Below are 19,655 nucleotides of genomic sequence, written 5' to 3'. Positions count from 1 at the left end.
GTGACAAAAAGAAAAGAATCCCGACATCAAGCCTGAACAGTCGCTGCTATTTGATGTGACAGGGTTGATAAGGCTGCAGTAAGCGCACAACCTTTGTCACTGATCACATCTAATTGCCGCTAAGCCGTTAAGCCGATTTCCGCGTCTTCACCTGAAGAGAAAGCAGATCGGATCTCAATCGTCTATATCGGGACACGATCTCTCTTCCACCATTTGATACTTTGAGTGACTGCAACATCAGCGTTCATTATGATAAAGGCACACGAGCTGTGGTTAGGTCGACTTTGGTTACCGGCAGAACACTGCTTCATTCATGCCGCAGTGTTGAAACAATGACGACACCCATCCTCCCAGGGTTCAAAAGTCAGTCATCTCTTCCTATTTCACAGGACGCAGACTTTCATGAGAGGGTGCAAAGTAAGTCATGCGACCATGACTTCCCAAAAACGGTGTGTGTTTTAATAGGACTCTCCTCTGACTACACTGTGTCCTGACGTTGTACACCAGAGGCCCATTAACCTTGTCCTGGATTTAACATGGAAGTGGACCTCATACACAGTCATCAGTTAAACCAAACATCTGGTGCAAAAAAACAAACAAATGGTGCAACACTATACAAAGAGATATAATCCTTAAAAGCAGATCAAATGATGCCGCTCCACAGTGCAATTTCATATTTCCTTTTTCTGCTCCGAGTGTTTCAGGCAGACCTGTCGCTGTCATCACCTCTGATGGACACGATGGCGCTCGGCACACAAAAGAAATTGATTTTTTTCAGCACTAAAATAAACTCTAGTTTATCTGGAGCATGTGAGCACAATAATTACTGTCCACTGGCTGCTAACGGAGCTTTAAGCTCTGAGATGCAGGATTAAACACTGCTGTCTACATGCATTATTGAGTTTCTCTGGGACAGAGGCCGGCTATGGTACCGTGAGAGGATCTGCGGAGGGCAGCATCCCTCCCGAGTGTTTTAGTGAACGCTTTAAAAACAATCCTGGAGAGCATCAGCATGTCTGGGTCATCCCTCCTGGATTGATGCTGTGGCAGGAGAGAGAAAAAAAGACGCTGTTTATTCTGTTTATTGTTTAAATGATTGATTAGCACCGCACAGACGACACTGTCTACTATTAACTATTGAGAATACAGCTGTTTTCATGAACCATATGAATTACATGTCAGAGTTATGATCCATGATTGGATTCATGTGGTGAGTCAGCCTCAGTCAGTGTGGATGAAAGGCAGGAGGATGACAGATATTTCTTTAGACCATTGAGCCACAGATGACGTGGAAATATCAGTGACGCATTTATATGACAAAACAACTGGATCATGGAAATTTAAAGGGATAGTCCGGGTGTTTTGAAGTGGGGTTGTATGACGTACTTATCCATAGTCAGTGTATTACCTACAGTAGGTTGCGGTCGGCTCGCCCCCAGTTTGGAGAAGCAGACAGAGTTTACAGAACGGAAGCAAAGCAATTTACAAACTGGGGGGCGTGCCGGCCGTCATCTATTGTAGGTAATACACCTACTACTTTTTGGATAAGTACCTCATACAACCCCACTTCAAAAAACACCCGAACTATCCCTTTAAGTCATCCCAAAAAAAGTCAGCAAATCCGATCCCGTGCAGCTCCGCCTCAAAGCCATTTAATACAAAGTGTTTAAGTGGTCTCTGCTAAGCAGCCCAGTGAAGGGTCAACTTCGTGTCGATGCGGCGTTAGAGTTGTGGCCCGGGGAGCATCAGAGGTCGCACACATCAACGGCTGCACCGACTGACGAAATGAGTGTTCATGTGTGAACATGGGAAGTGCATGCAACTGTAACTGTACTGTAGGAAATTATGCAACTACATACTGGCAGCGTTCATCTTCTTTAGTTTCATTCTGTGTTCAGCTGTATTTAAAAGGTTCCTTTAAGTTCAACATGCCAAAAGTATTTAGAGAGAGATCCAGACTAAGGTTATGATATTGTGTCCTGTCTTTAAACCAGCGAGATGCAGCATCATCAGACCAAAAAGCCATGCACGTTTACAATCAGAGCACAATGAAAGCTTTGAAAAAAAGAGCTTCCCGTTGCTGCTTATTGTCTCAAGCCTTCATAATATATTTAAGTTCTTTTTTTATTGCCACTCAGTCAGTCCTGCTATTACGAAATGATCCATTTATGATCATATTAGGGGTTTGGTTTAAGCCAGACTGATGTAAGACTGTTCCGCTAGAAGTATCCTGGGAAAACATTAAGCTGGTTATCAATAATTTATGTTGGGTTTTTTTCTAGTTTAGCAGTTTTTTTTTTATCAAAAGGTAATTGTTTAAATGACAAAGCTTCGCTGTTTATCTGTTGGGAGGATGCACTGTGACATTTAAATTGTCAGGCAAATGAAACAGAAAATACACTGAGAATACAATGGGATCCCAATAGCTGAAACTTGAGGGGACAGAGACAAAACAGTTCAGTTCCTCTCTATTTTGTACTTCATTGTAAGTTAGATCACACACTTCTCTAAAGCGGTAACACAGACAGTTTCTGTTCAAAGGAAAGTCACTGTCAATGTGGCGGTAATGTGTATTTTGAAGTCAGGGCTCGTGAAGATTTGATTGAAGATGTCGTTGTATATCAGTAATGGTAAGAAAATCTCTCTTGCTTTTTAAAACGTTTGGCTCCTTTCCACGAAGTGCCATTTTCTGTTCCCGTACTTGATTCTGATGCAAAGGGAATGTGTTTATTATGCTCACACAGTGGTAAACACGGATGAAAAATAACTTAATAACACTGTGCTAGATAGATGCTGAAAGACCAGGCAGAGTACGTAGACGGGAATCATGTAAATAACTTGGTGATCCAAATTCTGTGCGGTTCTTCTTCAAAGCCGTTTACAGTTCAGTCCTAACCAATTAGTAACCTAAAAATCTGCAACATCTGAGGATTTAAGGTCTCAGTTTTCTTTTGGGCCAGTATTTAATATGACCCTTTTTAATCAGCACCAGGTACTAATGAGCCACAAGAACTAATTAGGAAAGTTATTGCTTAAGTTATTTAGCATATTATGAGGCTTTGAGACAGACAATCCCCGGTGTCAAACAAAGAAAGTTAGCTGATCTAACTTGGCTGTGTTAGATAGGTTAGATAGGCTACTGCATTAATTGTGTTCATGTTTAAAACACTAATTGTACGTGTCCACTGGGGTGTTTTTTATCGCGAGGGGACGCGCCGCTTCCCAGCGTTGGACGCTTGGTGGGCTGCCACTAGACACAACACACGCTCCTGATTGGACAAACGCTTTCAGTTGGTTGCTATCTGCAACCACACCACTAGATTTTACCAACACTGTCCCTTTTAAAGCTTTAGCATACTAACATAAACTAATGACACCGACATTGCCATCCCTAGAGCCACGCCTGATGGGGTGCTACCTTCACCTTTTCCCATGTTTTTGATTTAGTCTAAGCATCCAGTTGGATAGTGGGAAGTATTATTGTAGTTTCTTTCATATTTGCCTACCACCTTCTACACTATACACTATCTGTTACTGACTTACTACTGGTGTTAAACTGAAGATTATTCAGTCAATCACCATCATCAAACAATATGTCCGCCTTGTTTTTCTGTGTTGCCTCGTTGTTGTAGTTTGCAGAGGACCAGCGTCTCCGACAAAAACATCATCCGTCGTGGGTTTGTTTGATAAAAGTGGAGCCGTTTGTCCCTCCGAGTAGAGTAAACAATAAAGCACTGGTGGACTGGATACCACATCCAAAGAGGGTGGCACTAGATAGGTTGCTATGGAAACAAGGACTGATTCATGGGTCGGGGGTCTTGAGAAGCTCAGGGATATGTGATTCGTACAAAGGCGGCGAGTGATACGAGTCCAAGTTCAACCCGCGCTGTGTGTTGGTGGAGAGCAGGAGTGTTTCTGGCCGAGCCTGGAAGTTCAGCTTGTTGTTGGAACAGCATGAAGGCAATCTGTGATTTTTTTTTTTAGAAAAACAACCTGCTGCCAATAATCTGCACTCCCACTTTAAGACAGTGGAGAGAATTGATTGTTCGCACCTTTTCAAGGCGTTGTGAAAACATGCAGATGATGCTGCACCTAATGATTGCAGATAGGCGTAGACAAACATCATTTGTGCCCACATGGGTAAATGATGTTTGAGAACGTTCGCAGGTTCCCAGAAGGAAACATGAGCAGGGTTTTAATGTCAGCAGCCCTGGCACCGTACAAGACGGTGCACAGAGGCTTCTCTATGTGTGACCCAGCGCTCAGTGTGTCAGATGGGGACCACACATGGCCGGAAATGTCTTGTATTGTCAGGGAGAGAGAAGCCTGGACCATTTTTCATCACTCCGCTTCCGCAGCATCTCTGTATCATTTGAAGCAAACAACATAATAATCAAGCCTCACTCTTTTCACAGTCCAATGTTATACATATTGTTCAATCATATACGACCACAACCTATTTGTAGCACTAGCCATCCATAGAAACATTTGGCACTCTTCTATCTGCATGCACACAGGGCCAGAGCTCCCACTGAGGTCGCTGAGGTCATGTCCTCTGGCTCGTTCCTACCCATCCTGACCACTCTAGAAAAATTAAATCAAATGAGGTTATAGTCTTTCTCCACCAGAGTTACATTCCTGGCAATGCAGATAATTCTTTTGATAGCTAGGCAGCACAGGGGGGAATCTTCACTGTGGCCCTGCATACATCAATGTGCATCCTGCCTGTTTCCAGTAATTTAACCTTCACCTTCCCAGTCCCTCCTTGTATTAGCATTTAGATTTATGTTGGACTTTGAACGTTTCTCCCTATATGTGCTCATTTCCATCAAACGCTGTGCGCCTCGAGCTCTGCCAGGGAGGCCTGCAGGCTGAAACACGGCTTGTTTCGGAGCATTGCATGAACAGAGCCACGCCACCAAACTACAATGCATATTATTGTGGATTTAAACGGTTAAAACCTCAACGTGATTGTTGCCATTTTGTTTCCACAAAGGAAACAGTGTCCTTCCGACGTATTCATGTTGAAATATTAACGTCACACAGCTCAGGCAGTTGTTATTTTAAAGAGAACATCAAATATAATCAATAGTTTAGTGTAGTTTAAAACATTTTTAGTGCACCAAAACAAAAGCTCGGATGGCTGTTGTTCTCTACCATGTGTCCACTATTAGGCCCTTACAAACTTAACAACATAAACAGTCTAAATGGGTCCCTTTGTGTTTCCTGTTGCAATGTTTGTTAATACAGTAGCTGACAGGAAGTAAACTTGGACCACAGCTGTTGCCCTAGCAACAGACTGGCAATGAAAAGGTCTATAATGAGACAGAGAACAATGCCAAAAGTGATCAAACGCTGCGTCAGACAGTATTAAACAATGATGTGTTACAAAGCCTTGTTTTGATGATCCTCTCCGTATTCACAAAAACCTTTAAGAGAAACTGGCTAAAACTGCAGTCAGCAACATTTCCTGTTAACAGAGAGCCCCTCCAGTGTCCTCAAATGTCTTCTAGATGATATATAAGTGCATGTAAACACCTCGACACCACACACATTAGCATATCTTGAAACACTATTGAAACTACTGATAACAGTATATTAGTTATAAGTTATTCAACTTTCCTAATTTGTTTAAAGCTTTTTAAAGGCTTTTCAGCAGCAAAATGGAAACGTCTGTGTGAGTGTAAGAGCAGGCAGGGAAGGGAAACAAAGATTTCTCGTAACTTCCTCACTTTGCTCTATAGCATTTTTGTTTTGCGTGCGTGTGTGTGTACGTGTGTGTGAAGCTTTTTCTGGTAGCAGCTCTGCACCGCTGCACCTGCTCTTTAGGCTGCAAGCGCCGAGAGACGAGATGCGTGTGAAAAAAGCTAGACAGGAAGAAGCCTCGTACCTTATTGAGAGCAGCAAAAGGTTTCAGCTCGAGTTGATTGACGTCAGTTTGGTCAAAGACGGGGGCAATCTGCCACGGATGATGACAGAGACGGTATCTGTACCTGAAAAACGAAACACTTATTTGGTAAGTCGCAGGCAAAGCTTAAAACGTTGAATCTTTAAAACTTTAAAAAAGGGAAGCACACGGCTTCAGACTTCAGACTTCACAAAACCGTTGCCTTTAAATGACTCTTAACCTCTTCTTTGACTTAGAATAAAAACAGCTGTTCGAAAATACTATATCGGTAGTTATTAATGTTTCTGTTGTTATTATTTATATATTCTTTTAAATTCTGGTGCAGGAGCAAACTAACAACACTGTGTCTGTTTGTGTGTGAACGTATGTGAGAGTGGGAGACAGTTTACACTTATTTTTTCGTGTGTTGGCAGAGTGTCAGTGAGCCAGGAAGACCCCCTCCCCTCTGTTAATACTGTCTATTGTGAGCGTGTGCTGGCTGGATGTGCTGAGCATTAGGTCCGCTATGGAACTATTTAGGGAAACTTTGGAACGGAAAGTGTGTAAAGGAAAGAATAATAATGAAAGAAAACAGAGGTACAAGGCATTACTCAACAATAAAACACACGTCAGACCTGCCTGCTGCTTCATTGTTGGAATTCAATACTTGTTTATCAAAGCCTTTCTTGTCCACAAAGTGTTTCTGTGTACTCCGTGACAAGCTGCCACGGGTTGAATATAAAGCTGTCGATTAAGAGAGCAGCAGTGTGGTTGAATGATGAGGTTAAAAAAGACATTTCTTTCTCTTTCTTTTTCTATAGGTGGCCAGTGGACCAGACCAAAAGGGAAGCAGCCGGCACTGAAGAGTGCAGACGAATGGATGTCATGTTAGGAGGGTTGATAGAGACAGAGTCTCTCCTACACAGAGGACTCGGGCTCCAGTGATGATCCTCTCATCCTTACTCCGCCGGAATGAGCACCCCGCAACTGGAGCACCACCGAAACACACATCTGCACACCTGGACGGACCCCTGCGACGAGACACAGCTGCGTATTCTCCTCAGTCTTCTTCATTTACACTTAAGAACTTGTGATAACAGAGTGGGGCAGCACACAGAGACGTCTACGAGAGCCCAAGGGTTGAGGAAGTTCAACCATCTTAAGTGGTGTGAATGAGGACTAAATTTGTTGCTTTCGCTCAGAGGGGTTTTTCGTCTTCGAGCGCGGTGCTCCTGTTCCACGCCAGCACCGTAGAGACCAGGACAGAGGTTTTACTGGGAGAGCAGGAAGCTCTGGACCACAGTGGAGAAAAGATTGTTGGACCGGAGTCGGCTTCTCGGGCACCATGCAGTCAGATGACCTCTTCATCCGCAAGTTTCGCCGTCAGAACATGCGGCCGCCTATCGCCACCGTCAACTTTGACCCCAAACGGGAAGCGGGTGTAGTGGAGTGGCCGCCGAGGAGGGAGGCCGATGGAGCCGAGGAAGACAGCCTCACTCCGAGCCGCGTGGGGCTGACCCTGAGGTCGGTGGGCCGGGGCCACATCATGCAGAGGAGTAACAGCGATGTAACCTTAGGAGACTTGGACTCCTCCGGGAAGGCGGGGGGGAAAGCGGCCCGGGCGGCCGGCGAGAAGGTGGGTGCGGGGGCTCAGGGAGACGGGGGCGTGCTGCTACACAGGGAATACGGCAGCCTGTCCTCACTGGAGAGACAGACTCAAGCCCTGGAGCTGAGCAGAGAAGACCAGGGGCCCCTGAGTCCAAACGCCCTCCGCTTCAGAGACCCTTTCCTGCTTTTAGGCCTGCAGGGCAACCCTCCGGAGCCTGACGGGTTCTTTCGGGGTCTGTCTGTTCCCGTAGGGGACTCCCCAAAACCTGCCAAGCCGCCGAAGCCTGAAGGTCTAAGTAAGAAGACCAAACCCCCTCAGATCCCTCAACCAGGTCCGTGTGACAACCTCGGGGGCGGCGCCTGGGTGAGGAACTTTGCCCACTACGACGTTCAGAGCATCCTGTTTGACCTCACCGAAGCGGCCACGAACAGAGACAGCATCGGACGGAAAAAGAACATCACCTCAGGGGCGTCGGCCGCCTCCCAGCTGCGCCCCCTCTCCCAAGCCACCCCGTCCTCACCCGCACAGGGCGGTGGAGGCAACGGGGTCCTCGCAGATGACCCCGAGCAGTCGCTGCTGGACGAAGGCGACGGCAACGACAACGAGCTCCTGCTCAGCTGCCCCCACTTCCGCAATGAGACGGGGGGAGACGAGCAGGTGGGTCTGAGTCGATCCCAGTGGAGGCGGGGACTCTGGTCGAGCTTGCGGACCCCCAACGATGCGGTGTCGGTCCTGGAGGAACCCAGAGAGAGTCACGTCCAGCAGCAGGGCAAGAGCAACTACTTTATAGAGCACGCAGACCTGGGAGCCCATTACTATCGCAAATATTTCTACATGAAAGGTACGTGTAGTGCAAGTCGATTTTAACTGACTCTGTTTATGCCAAGTCAGTGGAGGGAATAATATGACCGGGATTAAAAATCAATCACTGTCCAGCTTAACAACAAAAAGTAGTACACTACTGTGGTGCTATTTAATCATGGATGATGGTCAGAAAATCCGATACCAATCCAATCTTTTTCCTTCTCTTAAACAACTTTAATAAATGTAATAACTTTAGTTATTTTGCAGGTTCAGATCATTAATACAAAATATAATCAACCATTAAACGATGATGTATTATTATAGATTAAACTACCCAGCCGTATATAACAACATTAAAATGAGCTCCACCGTTACCAGCTGCAACATTAAAGTGATGAACACATTAATGCATCAATAAGTAGAATACAATATATAATATATATCATTCTGCATAATGAGTGCTTTTACTTTTGGTACTTTAAATATATTTTGATGCTAATACTGTTGTACTTTTACTCATAATTTTTTGAATGCTGAACTTTTACTTGTAACAGAGTATTTTATACTGCAGTACTACTTTTACTTTAGTAGAGATCTGAGTACTTCTTTCAACACTGTATGTTAACATTAGTTTATTGAAATATTAAGTTCAGGACGGACTTTGGGGACAGTTAATAGGATTAAGTCCTGGGAGCGAGGACCGTAACTTCCCGTAATTTTATGAAGGATGTAGATCTGTAGGTAAGATGGAAGCACACCAGGAATAGCCTTATAAATAAGAATACGGCAGTGGTTCAGTCTACGGGTGGACACGGCAGACCATCCTACCCGAGCATACAAAAAGCAATCTCAGTGCTCCATGGTAGACCATATCCAGCATATGTTCAGTTCAGGGGAGGGTTCAAAGAAAATATGAATAACTCTGGGAAGGGTCTTGTTTTTTTAATAAAATAAAATATAAGATACAGCTCCCGTCTCCTCCCTAGTAATAAAAAACAGTCACAACACTGTCCCAGTTATATTTCTGTGACGTGCGTTGTCTTCACAGAACACCAGAACTTCTTCGGCATGGACGATCGCCTCGGTCCGGTGGCCATCAGTTTCCGTCGAGACGAGAAAGACGGATCCAGCGGAGCTCAGTACAATTACAGAATCATCTTTCGCACCACAGAGGTAAACCGGCACTTTTCTCCCCTGTCAAGGCTGCCCTCAAGTTCAGTTGTGTGTAAAATCGATTTGACTGGATGTGCTGACTGTGAATCGTGTCCTTCAGATGAAGACACTGCGAGGTTCCATCCTGGAGGAGTCCGTGCCTTCCGCCGCCCGTCACACGACCCCCAGGGGCTTGTCTCCCAAGAGGCTGCTGGAGTTCATCATGCCTGAGCTGAACCTGCACTGCCTTCGCTTGGCCTCAAACTCCCCCAAGGTCCGGGACACCCTGCTGAAGCTGGACGAACAGGGGGTGAGTGAGGCCGCGTCTGCTGACACCACAGAGTGCTGCATGTGTCAGACAGAAAGCTTTTCAGGACATCGGATAGTGACAAATAGCAGCAAAAAGCTCTTTTTTTGAAAGGTCAGATGTAAAAGTCTATACCTCTCAGTGATCAATCAGGTGTGTTTAGATGTTAAAGTGCAGTTATTTTATCTCTGCCACCACGTTGACTGCTCACTCACCATGGAGTACTGCAGCTAATTTTGTCTGGTGCTATATAAAAAAAGGGTTCAATAAGCTGTCGCTTCAGCTTCACTTTTTCAGTCTGTATTACACGTCTGCGTTGTTTTTTTAATGTTTTTTCTGTTGTCTGTTTTTTGTTTTTCTTTTCTTACATCACAAATTGTTTGTGTTATCATTTACAAACTGAAAAATCAAAATTAAGTTCAATCTATTTTTCAATCTTATTTTTTTTGTCCACATAAGCACATGTTGACAAACACTCAAAAAGAATGAAAAAATGCGATGAAACTGATGAATTTAGGAAAAGCTAATTTTCAAGTTCAAGAAACTGTGGCCAAAATTGTTACATCATACATTATTTTCTGTTGATCACATAATCATTTAAGCCCTATTGCACGAGTAGAAACTAGGGCTGTCAATCGATTACAATATTAAATCGCGATCACAATTAATTGCATATTTTGTATCTGTTCTAAATGTACCTTAAAGGGAGATTTGTCAAGTATTTAATACTCTTATCAACATGGGAGTGGGCAAATATGCTGCTTTATGCAAATATATGTATATATTCATTATTGGAAATCAATTAACAACACAAAACAATGACAGATATTGTCCAGAAACCCTCACAGGTACTGCATTTAGCATAAAACAGTATGCTCAAATCATAACATGGCAAACTGCAGCCCAACAGGCAACAACAGCTGTCAGTGTGTCAGTGTGCTGACTTGACTATGACTTGCCCCAAACTGCATGTGATTATCATAAAGTGGGCATGTCTGTAAAGGGGAGACTCGTGGGTACCCATAGAACCCATTTACATTCACATATCTGGAGGCGTTATTTAGCCTCCTGTATGACATGGTTGGTACCGATGGATTCTTGAGGTTTTCGAGTTTCACATAATGCCAGTTTCCAAAAGATCAATTGCGTTAATGCGTTAAAGAAATTAGTGGCGTTAAAAACGATGAAAGAGAACCACTAGTTCCTCCTCTGAGGTTAACTACTTCAAAAAAGGAATGAACATCTTCAATAAAATAAACTCTCAGTCTGAAGCATTGAGCCGAAACTCTGAAGGGGATTAATAGGTTTAATAGAGTTATGTGTGCTGTGAAGGAGTATAACATTTTCTAGTATAAATTCATTCAGACAAGCCTTTTAGCTGTGAAGTATGATGTCAAATGATCCGGATGCCCTATAAGATGAAAGGTCCCTGCCAGGATAATTATAAACTTTGCTCTCCTCTCTGTCTTCTGATGCAGCTGAATTTCCAGCGAAAGGTTGGGGTGATGTACTGCCGGGCCGGGCAGAGCTCGGAGGAAGACATGTACAACAACGAGAGCTCGGGCCCGGCGTTCGAGGAGTTCCTGGATCTGCTCGGGGAGCGCGTGCGGCTGAAGGGCTGGGAGAAATACCGAGCTCAGCTGGACATCAAGAGTGAGCTGAAACCCCCCCCACCCCCATCTATTGGCTGTATCTCACCTTGTCGCAGCACCGTTATCCGAAGGGCATCAGTGCACCACTGAAAGCCTGAGATAACTCCTATCTAGCCACATGTAATCTGAGTAATTCCTGCAAAATAGCATAGTCACTGCTGATTATCTGAGAGCTGTTTTCCCCTCAGTGATCGGCAGACAACAGCAAATGGGACAGATTTCACCCCGACTGTGACAGTTTAGTCTTTCGTTCAGAGACGTTGACTGATTTTGCTAAATCCCTCTCTGTCTGTCTCTTTGTGTGATGTGTGTTTGTGTAGCGGACTCAACCGGGACACACTCCCTCTACACGCGCTACCAGGACTATGAGATTATGTTTCATGTGTCCACGATGCTGCCCTACACGGCCAACAACACACAACAGGTAAAAATATAACCCATATATATTTAAACAGAGATATAACATATGATTTCCCTTCTCCTGCCTTTTGTGTTTTTCCATCTCGTGGAATTCACAGAATGACATTTTTCCTCAAACGTTTCACCTCTGTTCGTAAAAAAAAGAAATTGCATCAGCCTCGGTGCAGCCTTCATTACCCATCTCTGTTCAGACTGTCATGCTTTGGTAAAGGCTTTAGAGAAAGTCTCTGTACTCCGCAACAAGCATGACATAAAAATCCTGCCCCCCAGTGTTCACTCCCACCACGGACGGTATTCACTGTCGCCTCTCAGGCAGGCTTCCTGTTCAGCTGACTGTCACTTCTTTATGTGCCGTCTGCGGTTTAAGCCTGTTTGCCGTCACTTACAAAGAGACTGGACACGACGTGCTAATATAGATTAAAGGTTTAATTATAACAAAACATGGTAGTCACGAAGCCCTGAGATTCCTCTTTAAAGAGCTTGGGATGTATTTATATCTTGATCATTTGAAAAAAAAAAAAATCTAGTTTCAGTTTTATTTATTTTTTATTTTGTAAGCAGTGGTATTTCATCATAAAAAACATAAGCAATGAACTTGAAGTTACAAAATTCTGTAATTTCCTAAGTACAGTATTAGTACATAGTGTTGAGTTGTGCTAACAACACTATCAACAGCATGGTCATGGGCATGCAAGCTTATTTAAAAAAGAATATTTACTGCTACTTATTTTATTTATTGTATTTAATTTATTTAATTTATTTAATTTATTTTATTTATTTTATTTATTTTATTTATTTTATTTATTTTATTTATTTTATTATTTTACTTAGCTTTACAACTACTCTTTTCACAAGTTAGCCTTTATTTCAATTAACAGCTTTGTTTTTTTTATCATTTTGTTTATTAGTTAGTTATTATTAGTTATTGCCTTAGCAACTACTCCCCCCTGGGGTCTGTATTCAAAGAAAATGCATATAATCAACAAATGTTCACACTTATACTACATACAGTAAATAATGCAGCTACAGAATCGCTAATAAAGTTTAGTTGTCAAACTGTTCCACTGAGATATGGCTTGTTCTTAGTTTACTGAAATGACTAAAATAAATCTCTCTGTGTCTCTGTTTTGCTTCGCCAGTTGCTGAGGAAGCGACACATCGGTAACGACATCGTGACGATCGTGTTCCAGGAGCCCGGCGCTCTGCCCTTCACTCCAAAGTCCATCCGCTCCCATTTCCAACATGTCTTCATCATCATTCAGGTTCATGAGCCCTGCACGGAAAACACCTACTACAGGTCTGACTTTGTCCTATATCCCCCTAACCCTCCTTTTACAGGCTGAAATCTCTTGAGACGATAAATTCATGATCAGCCACTGGGTCCTGTGTGTCAGAGGAAGTAGTGAACTATAATAAGTTCTGCATTTTAAGGAAAATACACAAAAATAGATCACAGACAATTTTACTCACCATATCATTCATGTTAATCAACGTAAAGACGGGTGTTACTATGTGCACGTGTCTCATACATCAGGAGGAAACACAGATCTGTGCTCCACTGCAGCAGATTCAGTGTGAATGTTTGTGATGCTGGAGAGCGCTACACAACAGTCAAGTACTGAAAAACAAGACATAGATCGAATGCTTCTGCTGCATCCTCTCTCTTACTCTGTCATTGCTGTTTTTCCTCTCTCCCTCTCAGGGTGGCTGTGACACGCTCTAAAGACATGCCTCTATTTGGCCCGCTGTTCCCCAAGGGCGCCCGATTCCCTCGCTCGCTTGCCTTCAGAGACTTCCTCCTGGCGAAGGCAGTGAATGCTGAAAACGCAGCGGAGAAGTCGGAGAAGTTCCGCTCCATGGCCACCCGCACGCGGCAGGAATACCTGAAGGACCTGGCCGAAAACTATGTGACCACCACGCCCATTGACTCGTCCACCAAGTTCCCCCTGCTCTCTCTGGGAGGCAAGCGCAAAGACAAGCTGAAGGGCGCCAAGGGGGCCGAGCTGCACAGTGCCGGGGCGCTGGTGTGGGCCGTGATGGTCAACTGCGGAGATGATGGGGAGGCGGGAGAGCTCAGGCTCCCCTGTCTGCTCGGGGTGTCGGCGGAGTCGGTGGTGCTCATTGAGAGGTGCACACGCAGGGTTGTGTTTAACTGCTCCTGTCGAGATGTCATCGGCTGGAAGGCGGTGACGGAGACTAAGGAGGGGGGGCCCTGCTTGGATATCTTCTACGAGCGCGGGGAGTCGGTGTCAATCAGTGTGATGGAGACCCAGGCGGAGGATATACGAGAGGTGGTGCAGAGGCTAGAGGTAGGTGATTGTGTCGGTACTTTTACATTTCGCAGTGGGCGGTTCACGTCTTTCTGATTCATTCATCTCCTTCTGCTCGTCTTCAGCTGGTGACGCGGGGCTGCGAGGCTCTAGAGGTCACCCCCCTGCGCGACGGAGTCGGGCAGCCCGGCTTCCTGATGAACGAGGAGGGCTTCGTGACGGAGCTGCAGCGGTTCTGCTACGCCGAGAGCGGAGGCCTGCAGCTGTGGGCTCGCGTGGTGCGGCTGTGCGGACACTCGCTGGTTCACCTGAGCCCCGACGAGAGGACCAGGCTGCTGCGCACCGCGCACAAGATCCACATCACTGTCATCCCGCCGGACGAGAACGGCAAGCCTCGCAGGTGGGTGAGGCTGGAGATGGAGGAGAGGGAGTCACTTTTGGGTGAACAGACACAGGGAGAGACTGGAGAAGGGCCTCATGGGTACAAAGCGTACTCTAGAAAGTGTCCCAGTGAGAAGGTGAGAGAGAGGAGGGGGTTAGTGGGAAACCAGAGAGGTGCCACTCTGGGGTCACAGCTCACTCTGCTGTTGATGATGGCCTGAAGTCAGTGTCACACCAGCTGTCTGACAAGCAATCAATCTCTCTAATGATCTTTAATCCCACTGTTAACACTGAAGTCATAGAGAGGGCAGAAACAGCTGTGGACAGACAATATTAAAGTGGACACCTCTGCAGCTCTTTACTTTAGAGCAACATTTTAAAGGTGGCAGCAGAAGCATCCTCAGAGAATCCCACTGCTTTATTTTTATTTCAGTCCAGATATGCTTGTTCTGTGACAACAAAGCACAAATTGCCACAAAGATGTCATCATTCTTGATAGGAAGTGAGGCTCTGCGATCCCAAATGGACAAATAAAGCGCTTTTTTCCATTTGTTTTTGGCTTTTAGATAAATGTATGACTCAACAGTGCTACGAGCAGCTGGACAGAAAGAGAGAGGCGTGATGGCTTCCTTCTTACGAAGCACATTGTTGTTTTATGTTCTGCAGAAGTTTCTCTGAGCTGTACCAGAAAGCCATCAATGACGCGGAGTGTAAACCTGGCGAGGATCAGTCTGGAGAGGCCTGGGTGCTGGACGAGAGGGAAGAAGAGGAAGAGGAGGAGGAGGAGGAGGTGGTGGAGGTGGAGGTGGAGGAGGAGGAGGACAAGCTGAAGGCGAGTGGGGTCAACGAAGCAGACGTGACGGAGGTACAGGTGGAGGCCGAAGAGGGCGGAGGGCAGTCGTGTGATATAGGTCAAAGTGAGAGAAGTCTTGGCCTGCTCCTCACGCCACCCAGCTTACCGTTGATACGAGCCACTTCTCTTCAGGACCATCCGGCCAGTCAGAGCCAGGAGGGCAGCGGCTCGCAGCTCACACGCAGCTGCTCTTTGGAGAGGCAGCTGTCCTACAGGGATACGTGTGATGGGTGAGTGTTACCATCTCACCGTTCGTTCAAGCTGTTGTGGCCTGACATGGAGGCATCATAAGATAATATGAATATATGCGAGATCTCTCCAGCTACATCTGCAAACCGGGAGACCATCAGGTAAAAGGGCTCTTAAATCATCCAACACGGATGGCTGAAAATATCCTCAAACTGAAGCTGACTCATCACAATTTAATCCCTGAATCTGTGCGTCACTTTTCCTGCTGAGGACAAGGCACGGAGTAAGGACACCAAGCCCTCCGCTTCACTGAACTGTGTTAACTTAATGCCAACGTTTTCAAATGATGTTTCACATTAGAAAGTTCACTTAGATGTTCCCTTTTCTATTTGAATGTTTTTTTTAATAACTCTACTCTAGTGCAACTATTTAGATGGTTGTGCAGTAGATCTTCAACTCTTCCGCAGTCTTTTCCAGACCATTAAAGTTTATAGCAAGTCAAGTAAATGACAACAAGAAAGCCCATTTGTTTCCATTAAACACTTATATTATGGCCTGCACTGTGCACTATTTCCTCATCCTCTTGAGTAAGGTCCTTCTCTGACAGTCACACGAATGTTTGCCAAGCATTAAGCTCCAAGAGAGAAAAAACACCTATATGTCAAAGCAGCAGGACGTGTGTGTATCTGCGTTACAAATAATTAAAAGCACAGCGGTGGGTTTCACCTCGAGAACTCCAAAAAGCCACCATAGCTCGAAGAGGCAATTGTGCATAAAGGAAATATTCATGAGGATAATATTTAACTCTGCCGCTCACCAAAAGGAATCCGACTGCTTTTTTTATTGTCACGCAAAGCCGAACCGAACTTTTGACCGAAGCCGCATCAGATATGATATATTTGATAGATGATTTTGTGACCGCAGGATAGCAAACATCAATCCGGCCTTAAATCTGAGCCATCCTGGAGATTACTTGTCTAAGTGCTCCAGTTTCTGTTTTGACCTCTAGATTGGATAAAAAAGAAAAAAATGTCAACAGCAGATTTGCTTTGTGTTTTTTTTCCCCCCACCACCACCACTACATCTCTCCCTCTCTGCACGGTGGACAGGCACGTGTACGACAACGTGGTGCTGAAGGGTGAACGCCACATCTACGAGAACATCGGCAAGCTGAGAGACGCCACACCTGATCTGATCCTGGCTGTCAAACCCAAGGTTCCCCTGGAGGACGAACAGGTGACGGACTGAGACGAGAGGACATCTGAGTGGTTTCTCTCCCAGCGCTCCATCCCCCTCTCTGACAGTGTCGTTTCCCCTCTGTCTCCATCTCCATCTCTATCTCTATCTCTATCTCTTTCTTTATCTCTTCTGTCTTCAGTTCACGGCCGCTGAGTTTGGTGATGACAGCGCTTCGGTGAGTGACTCGTCTTCCCGGTTGTCATGTTTAGACCGAGCTGAAAGAAATTCACGAGCCCTAAGTCTTCATAACTCCATCACCAAGAGTAAGTATTTCCCTATTCCTGCTGATTTAAAAAAAAAAATAATGTAATATATATATTTATAATCCCTTTAACAAAAGGATTGGCAGCATGTTAAATAAAATAATTAAATGTGTGTAAATGAATTAGGAGAACATAAAGAGATGTTATGACCCTGATCATGCAATCAAAACAAAGCTCCCGTCTCAGACACAACAGCTGACACGACTGCTCAAATGATGCCAAAAATGGAACAATTACACATGTTTGCAAATCGTCTCTGGCCTGATTTGATCCTGAAAGTCCCTTTTTTCCAGATTTTTTTTCTGCCTTAAACCCCTCTCTTCATTATCCTCCCCACTGCATCCCCCTTTGTCCCTCCTCTTTCATCCACGCTGCGCCCTCTCCCACTAATCTAATATCACCCCTGCTCTGCTGCCACCCCCTGCCAGGGCCGGGATAAAAGGGGGGACAGATGGGTAGTGGGAGGGGTGGAGTTTTAGGCAGCCCCAAATCAAGGAGCCCCTCTTTACACCATCTGCTCTGCCTCCGCTGAGACCATGAGACTCATCATTTAACCGCTATAAGAGCACGCTTGCTCATCCTCTTCATCTGATTCTTCTGATTTTTGCGGGGGCGGCCCCCCTGGAGCCTCTGATTGTTTTACATCACGTTCTTTCACAGGAAGTCTGTTGAAATGCATCACAACCTTTTGAAGTAAAAGATCAAACTCAAGTCCTTAACAGATCTTGAAAAGGACCAATTGTGGCATCTTTAAAAAAAAGAAATTGTTTAGTTTTTATTAAATTTGAATGCAATAATAATCTGTTATTCAAATTATATTTAGGTCATTATCTTTTACTTTTATCTGTTGTATTTCAGAATGCTGCTTTAATGTCAAAAAGATTTTACAAATTCAGAAACGTAATTCAGTGAAACCTGCAGGCATCCTACATACATCATTACATTTCCTCCTTGTCCCTCTACGTTCTGCCTCTGAATCTGACCAGCATTAACACAGCAGCATCCCCCAGTGGTGGCTCTTTATTACTGCTCAAAAGTCTGCAGTCACCACTCTTCTGCTGTATTGTCCCGTTAAATCTCGACCTCTTTCTCTCAGTTCTCTCAGAGACGACAGATTCGACTGAGGAGGAGTGGCAGTCCATCGCTGACCTGGCCACAGCCTGCCGCAGCATCCTGGAGGCTTTATCACGAGAGGGTGAGCAACTATATACAGTATACATGCACACCTCACTTACAGCATATATAGATGTAAAAAAAACTGTTAGCAGTTATTGGTTAGCACAATCACAAATACCAAGAGAAAGAGTTTCTCCTGTGTTTATCTCATCCTTCCACAATCTGAAGATTCAAGTTAGATCGACTCTGAATGTTTGTATAACTGTAACGTTTGATGGACTGGCAAATAATTCATCGCATTTACAATATATGATCAAAAGTATGTTGACACCCCTGGCTGTTTTATTTTCGGGCCCCTATGTTCCAAATAAGTGAAAGCTTAAAGGTATACTCTGCAGGCTTTTCCTGAAAGAACTATGTCTAGACTCATACAGGAATAAACCCTCTCAATCATCACTTATGACCCCGTAGAAGTGTGTGGAAGTCTGTATCTGCAGAGACCCGGCCTTCCCGCTGGCTAGATTTTCTTCTTATTTTGTTGTGTTCTGAATGTTTCTGGGCACCATCATTTGGGCACAGGGTGTGTGCAAGAGGAAGCTTTGAAAATGGCGGACACAGCGCCGAAGAAACTTTTTCGGTTGAATTTCACTTTTGTGTCTTAGCAACCGTGGTCAGGGGGCGTGGGCTTCTGGTGTCATTGAGCCGAGGAGAGGAAGGGCCAAATATTAATGTTGTGTTTACAAACATCCATCCATGCATTTTCTTCCGCTTACCCGGGTCGCGGCGGCAGCAGGCTAAGCAGGGAATTCCAGACGTCCCTCTCCCCAGCAACGTTTTCCGGCTCTTCCTGGGGGACCCCGAGGCGTTCCCAGTACAGACAAGATATTTAATCTCTCCAGCGTGTTCTGGGTCTACCTGGGGGCCAATTACCAGTTGGACGTGCCCAGAAAACCTGATCAAATGCCCGAACCACCTCAGCTCACCCTTTCGACGTGAAGGCGCAGCAGCTCTACTCTGAGCTCGCTCCGGATGTCTGAGTTCCTCACCCTCTCTATGGAGGAAGCTCATTTCGGCCGCTTGTATCCGTGATCTCATTCTTTTGGTCACTACCCAAAGCTCATGACCATAGGTGAGGGTTGGAAACTAGATGGACCGGTAAATCAAGAGCTTTGCCAGTCCGGTACAGCGCCCGCATAACTGTAGACGCTGCATCGAACCGCCTGTCTATCTCCCGCTCCATTTTTTCCTTACTCGTGAACAAGACCTCGAGGTTCCTTAAACTCCCTCGCTTGGGGCAAAGACTTACTCCCCACCCGGAGGGCGCAATCCACCGGTTTCCGGCAGAGAACCATGGCCTCAGGCTTGGAGGTACTGACTCTCATCCTGACCGCTTCCCACTCGGCTGCAAACCGCCCCAGTGCGCGCTGAATCTCACGGTCCGATGATGAAGCCAACAGAACCACATCATCTGCAAAGAGCAGAGACGTAATTCTGAGGTCCCCGAACCGGACAC

The 19,655-nt window shown here is 45.2% G+C and overlaps 1 protein-coding gene across 8 annotated transcripts in view; it reads left to right on the top strand.

The window, feature by feature from the left end:
* Positions 1-19,655, top strand: part of zmp:0000001168 (signal-induced proliferation-associated protein 1) — a 39,696-nt gene that overhangs the window by 13,211 nt on the left and 6,830 nt on the right. For 6 of the 8 annotated variants that reach the window (XM_037748299.1, XM_037748297.1, XM_037748303.1 and 3 more), the window contains exons 2-13: positions 6,709-8,337; positions 9,349-9,473; positions 9,574-9,762; positions 11,238-11,412; positions 11,732-11,835; positions 12,971-13,128; positions 13,534-14,140; positions 14,227-14,501; positions 15,149-15,565; positions 16,634-16,760; positions 16,903-17,026; positions 18,123-18,221. In XM_037748299.1, coding sequence (XP_037604227.1) covers positions 7,233-8,337; positions 9,349-9,473; positions 9,574-9,762; positions 11,238-11,412; positions 11,732-11,835; positions 12,971-13,128; positions 13,534-14,140; positions 14,227-14,501; positions 15,149-15,565; positions 16,634-16,760; positions 16,903-17,026; positions 18,123-18,221 — 3,505 coding nt within the window. In that variant the 5' untranslated portion in view covers positions 6,709-7,232. Of the gene's footprint in view, positions 1-2,480; positions 2,631-5,824; positions 6,017-6,708; positions 8,338-9,348; positions 9,474-9,573; positions 9,763-11,237; positions 11,413-11,731; positions 11,836-12,970; positions 13,129-13,533; positions 14,141-14,226; positions 14,502-15,148; positions 15,566-16,633; positions 16,761-16,902; positions 17,027-18,122; positions 18,222-19,655 lie in introns of those variants that run through there. The other 2 variants (XM_037748300.1, XM_037748298.1) reach the window with 2 other exon arrangements.

Source organism: Sebastes umbrosus, chromosome 17 (assembly GCF_015220745.1).
Source record: "Sebastes umbrosus isolate fSebUmb1 chromosome 17, fSebUmb1.pri, whole genome shotgun sequence".
Taxonomy (NCBI): Eukaryota; Metazoa; Chordata; class Actinopteri; order Perciformes; family Sebastidae; genus Sebastes; species Sebastes umbrosus.
This window is presented reverse-complemented; position numbering and strand designations above follow the sequence as displayed.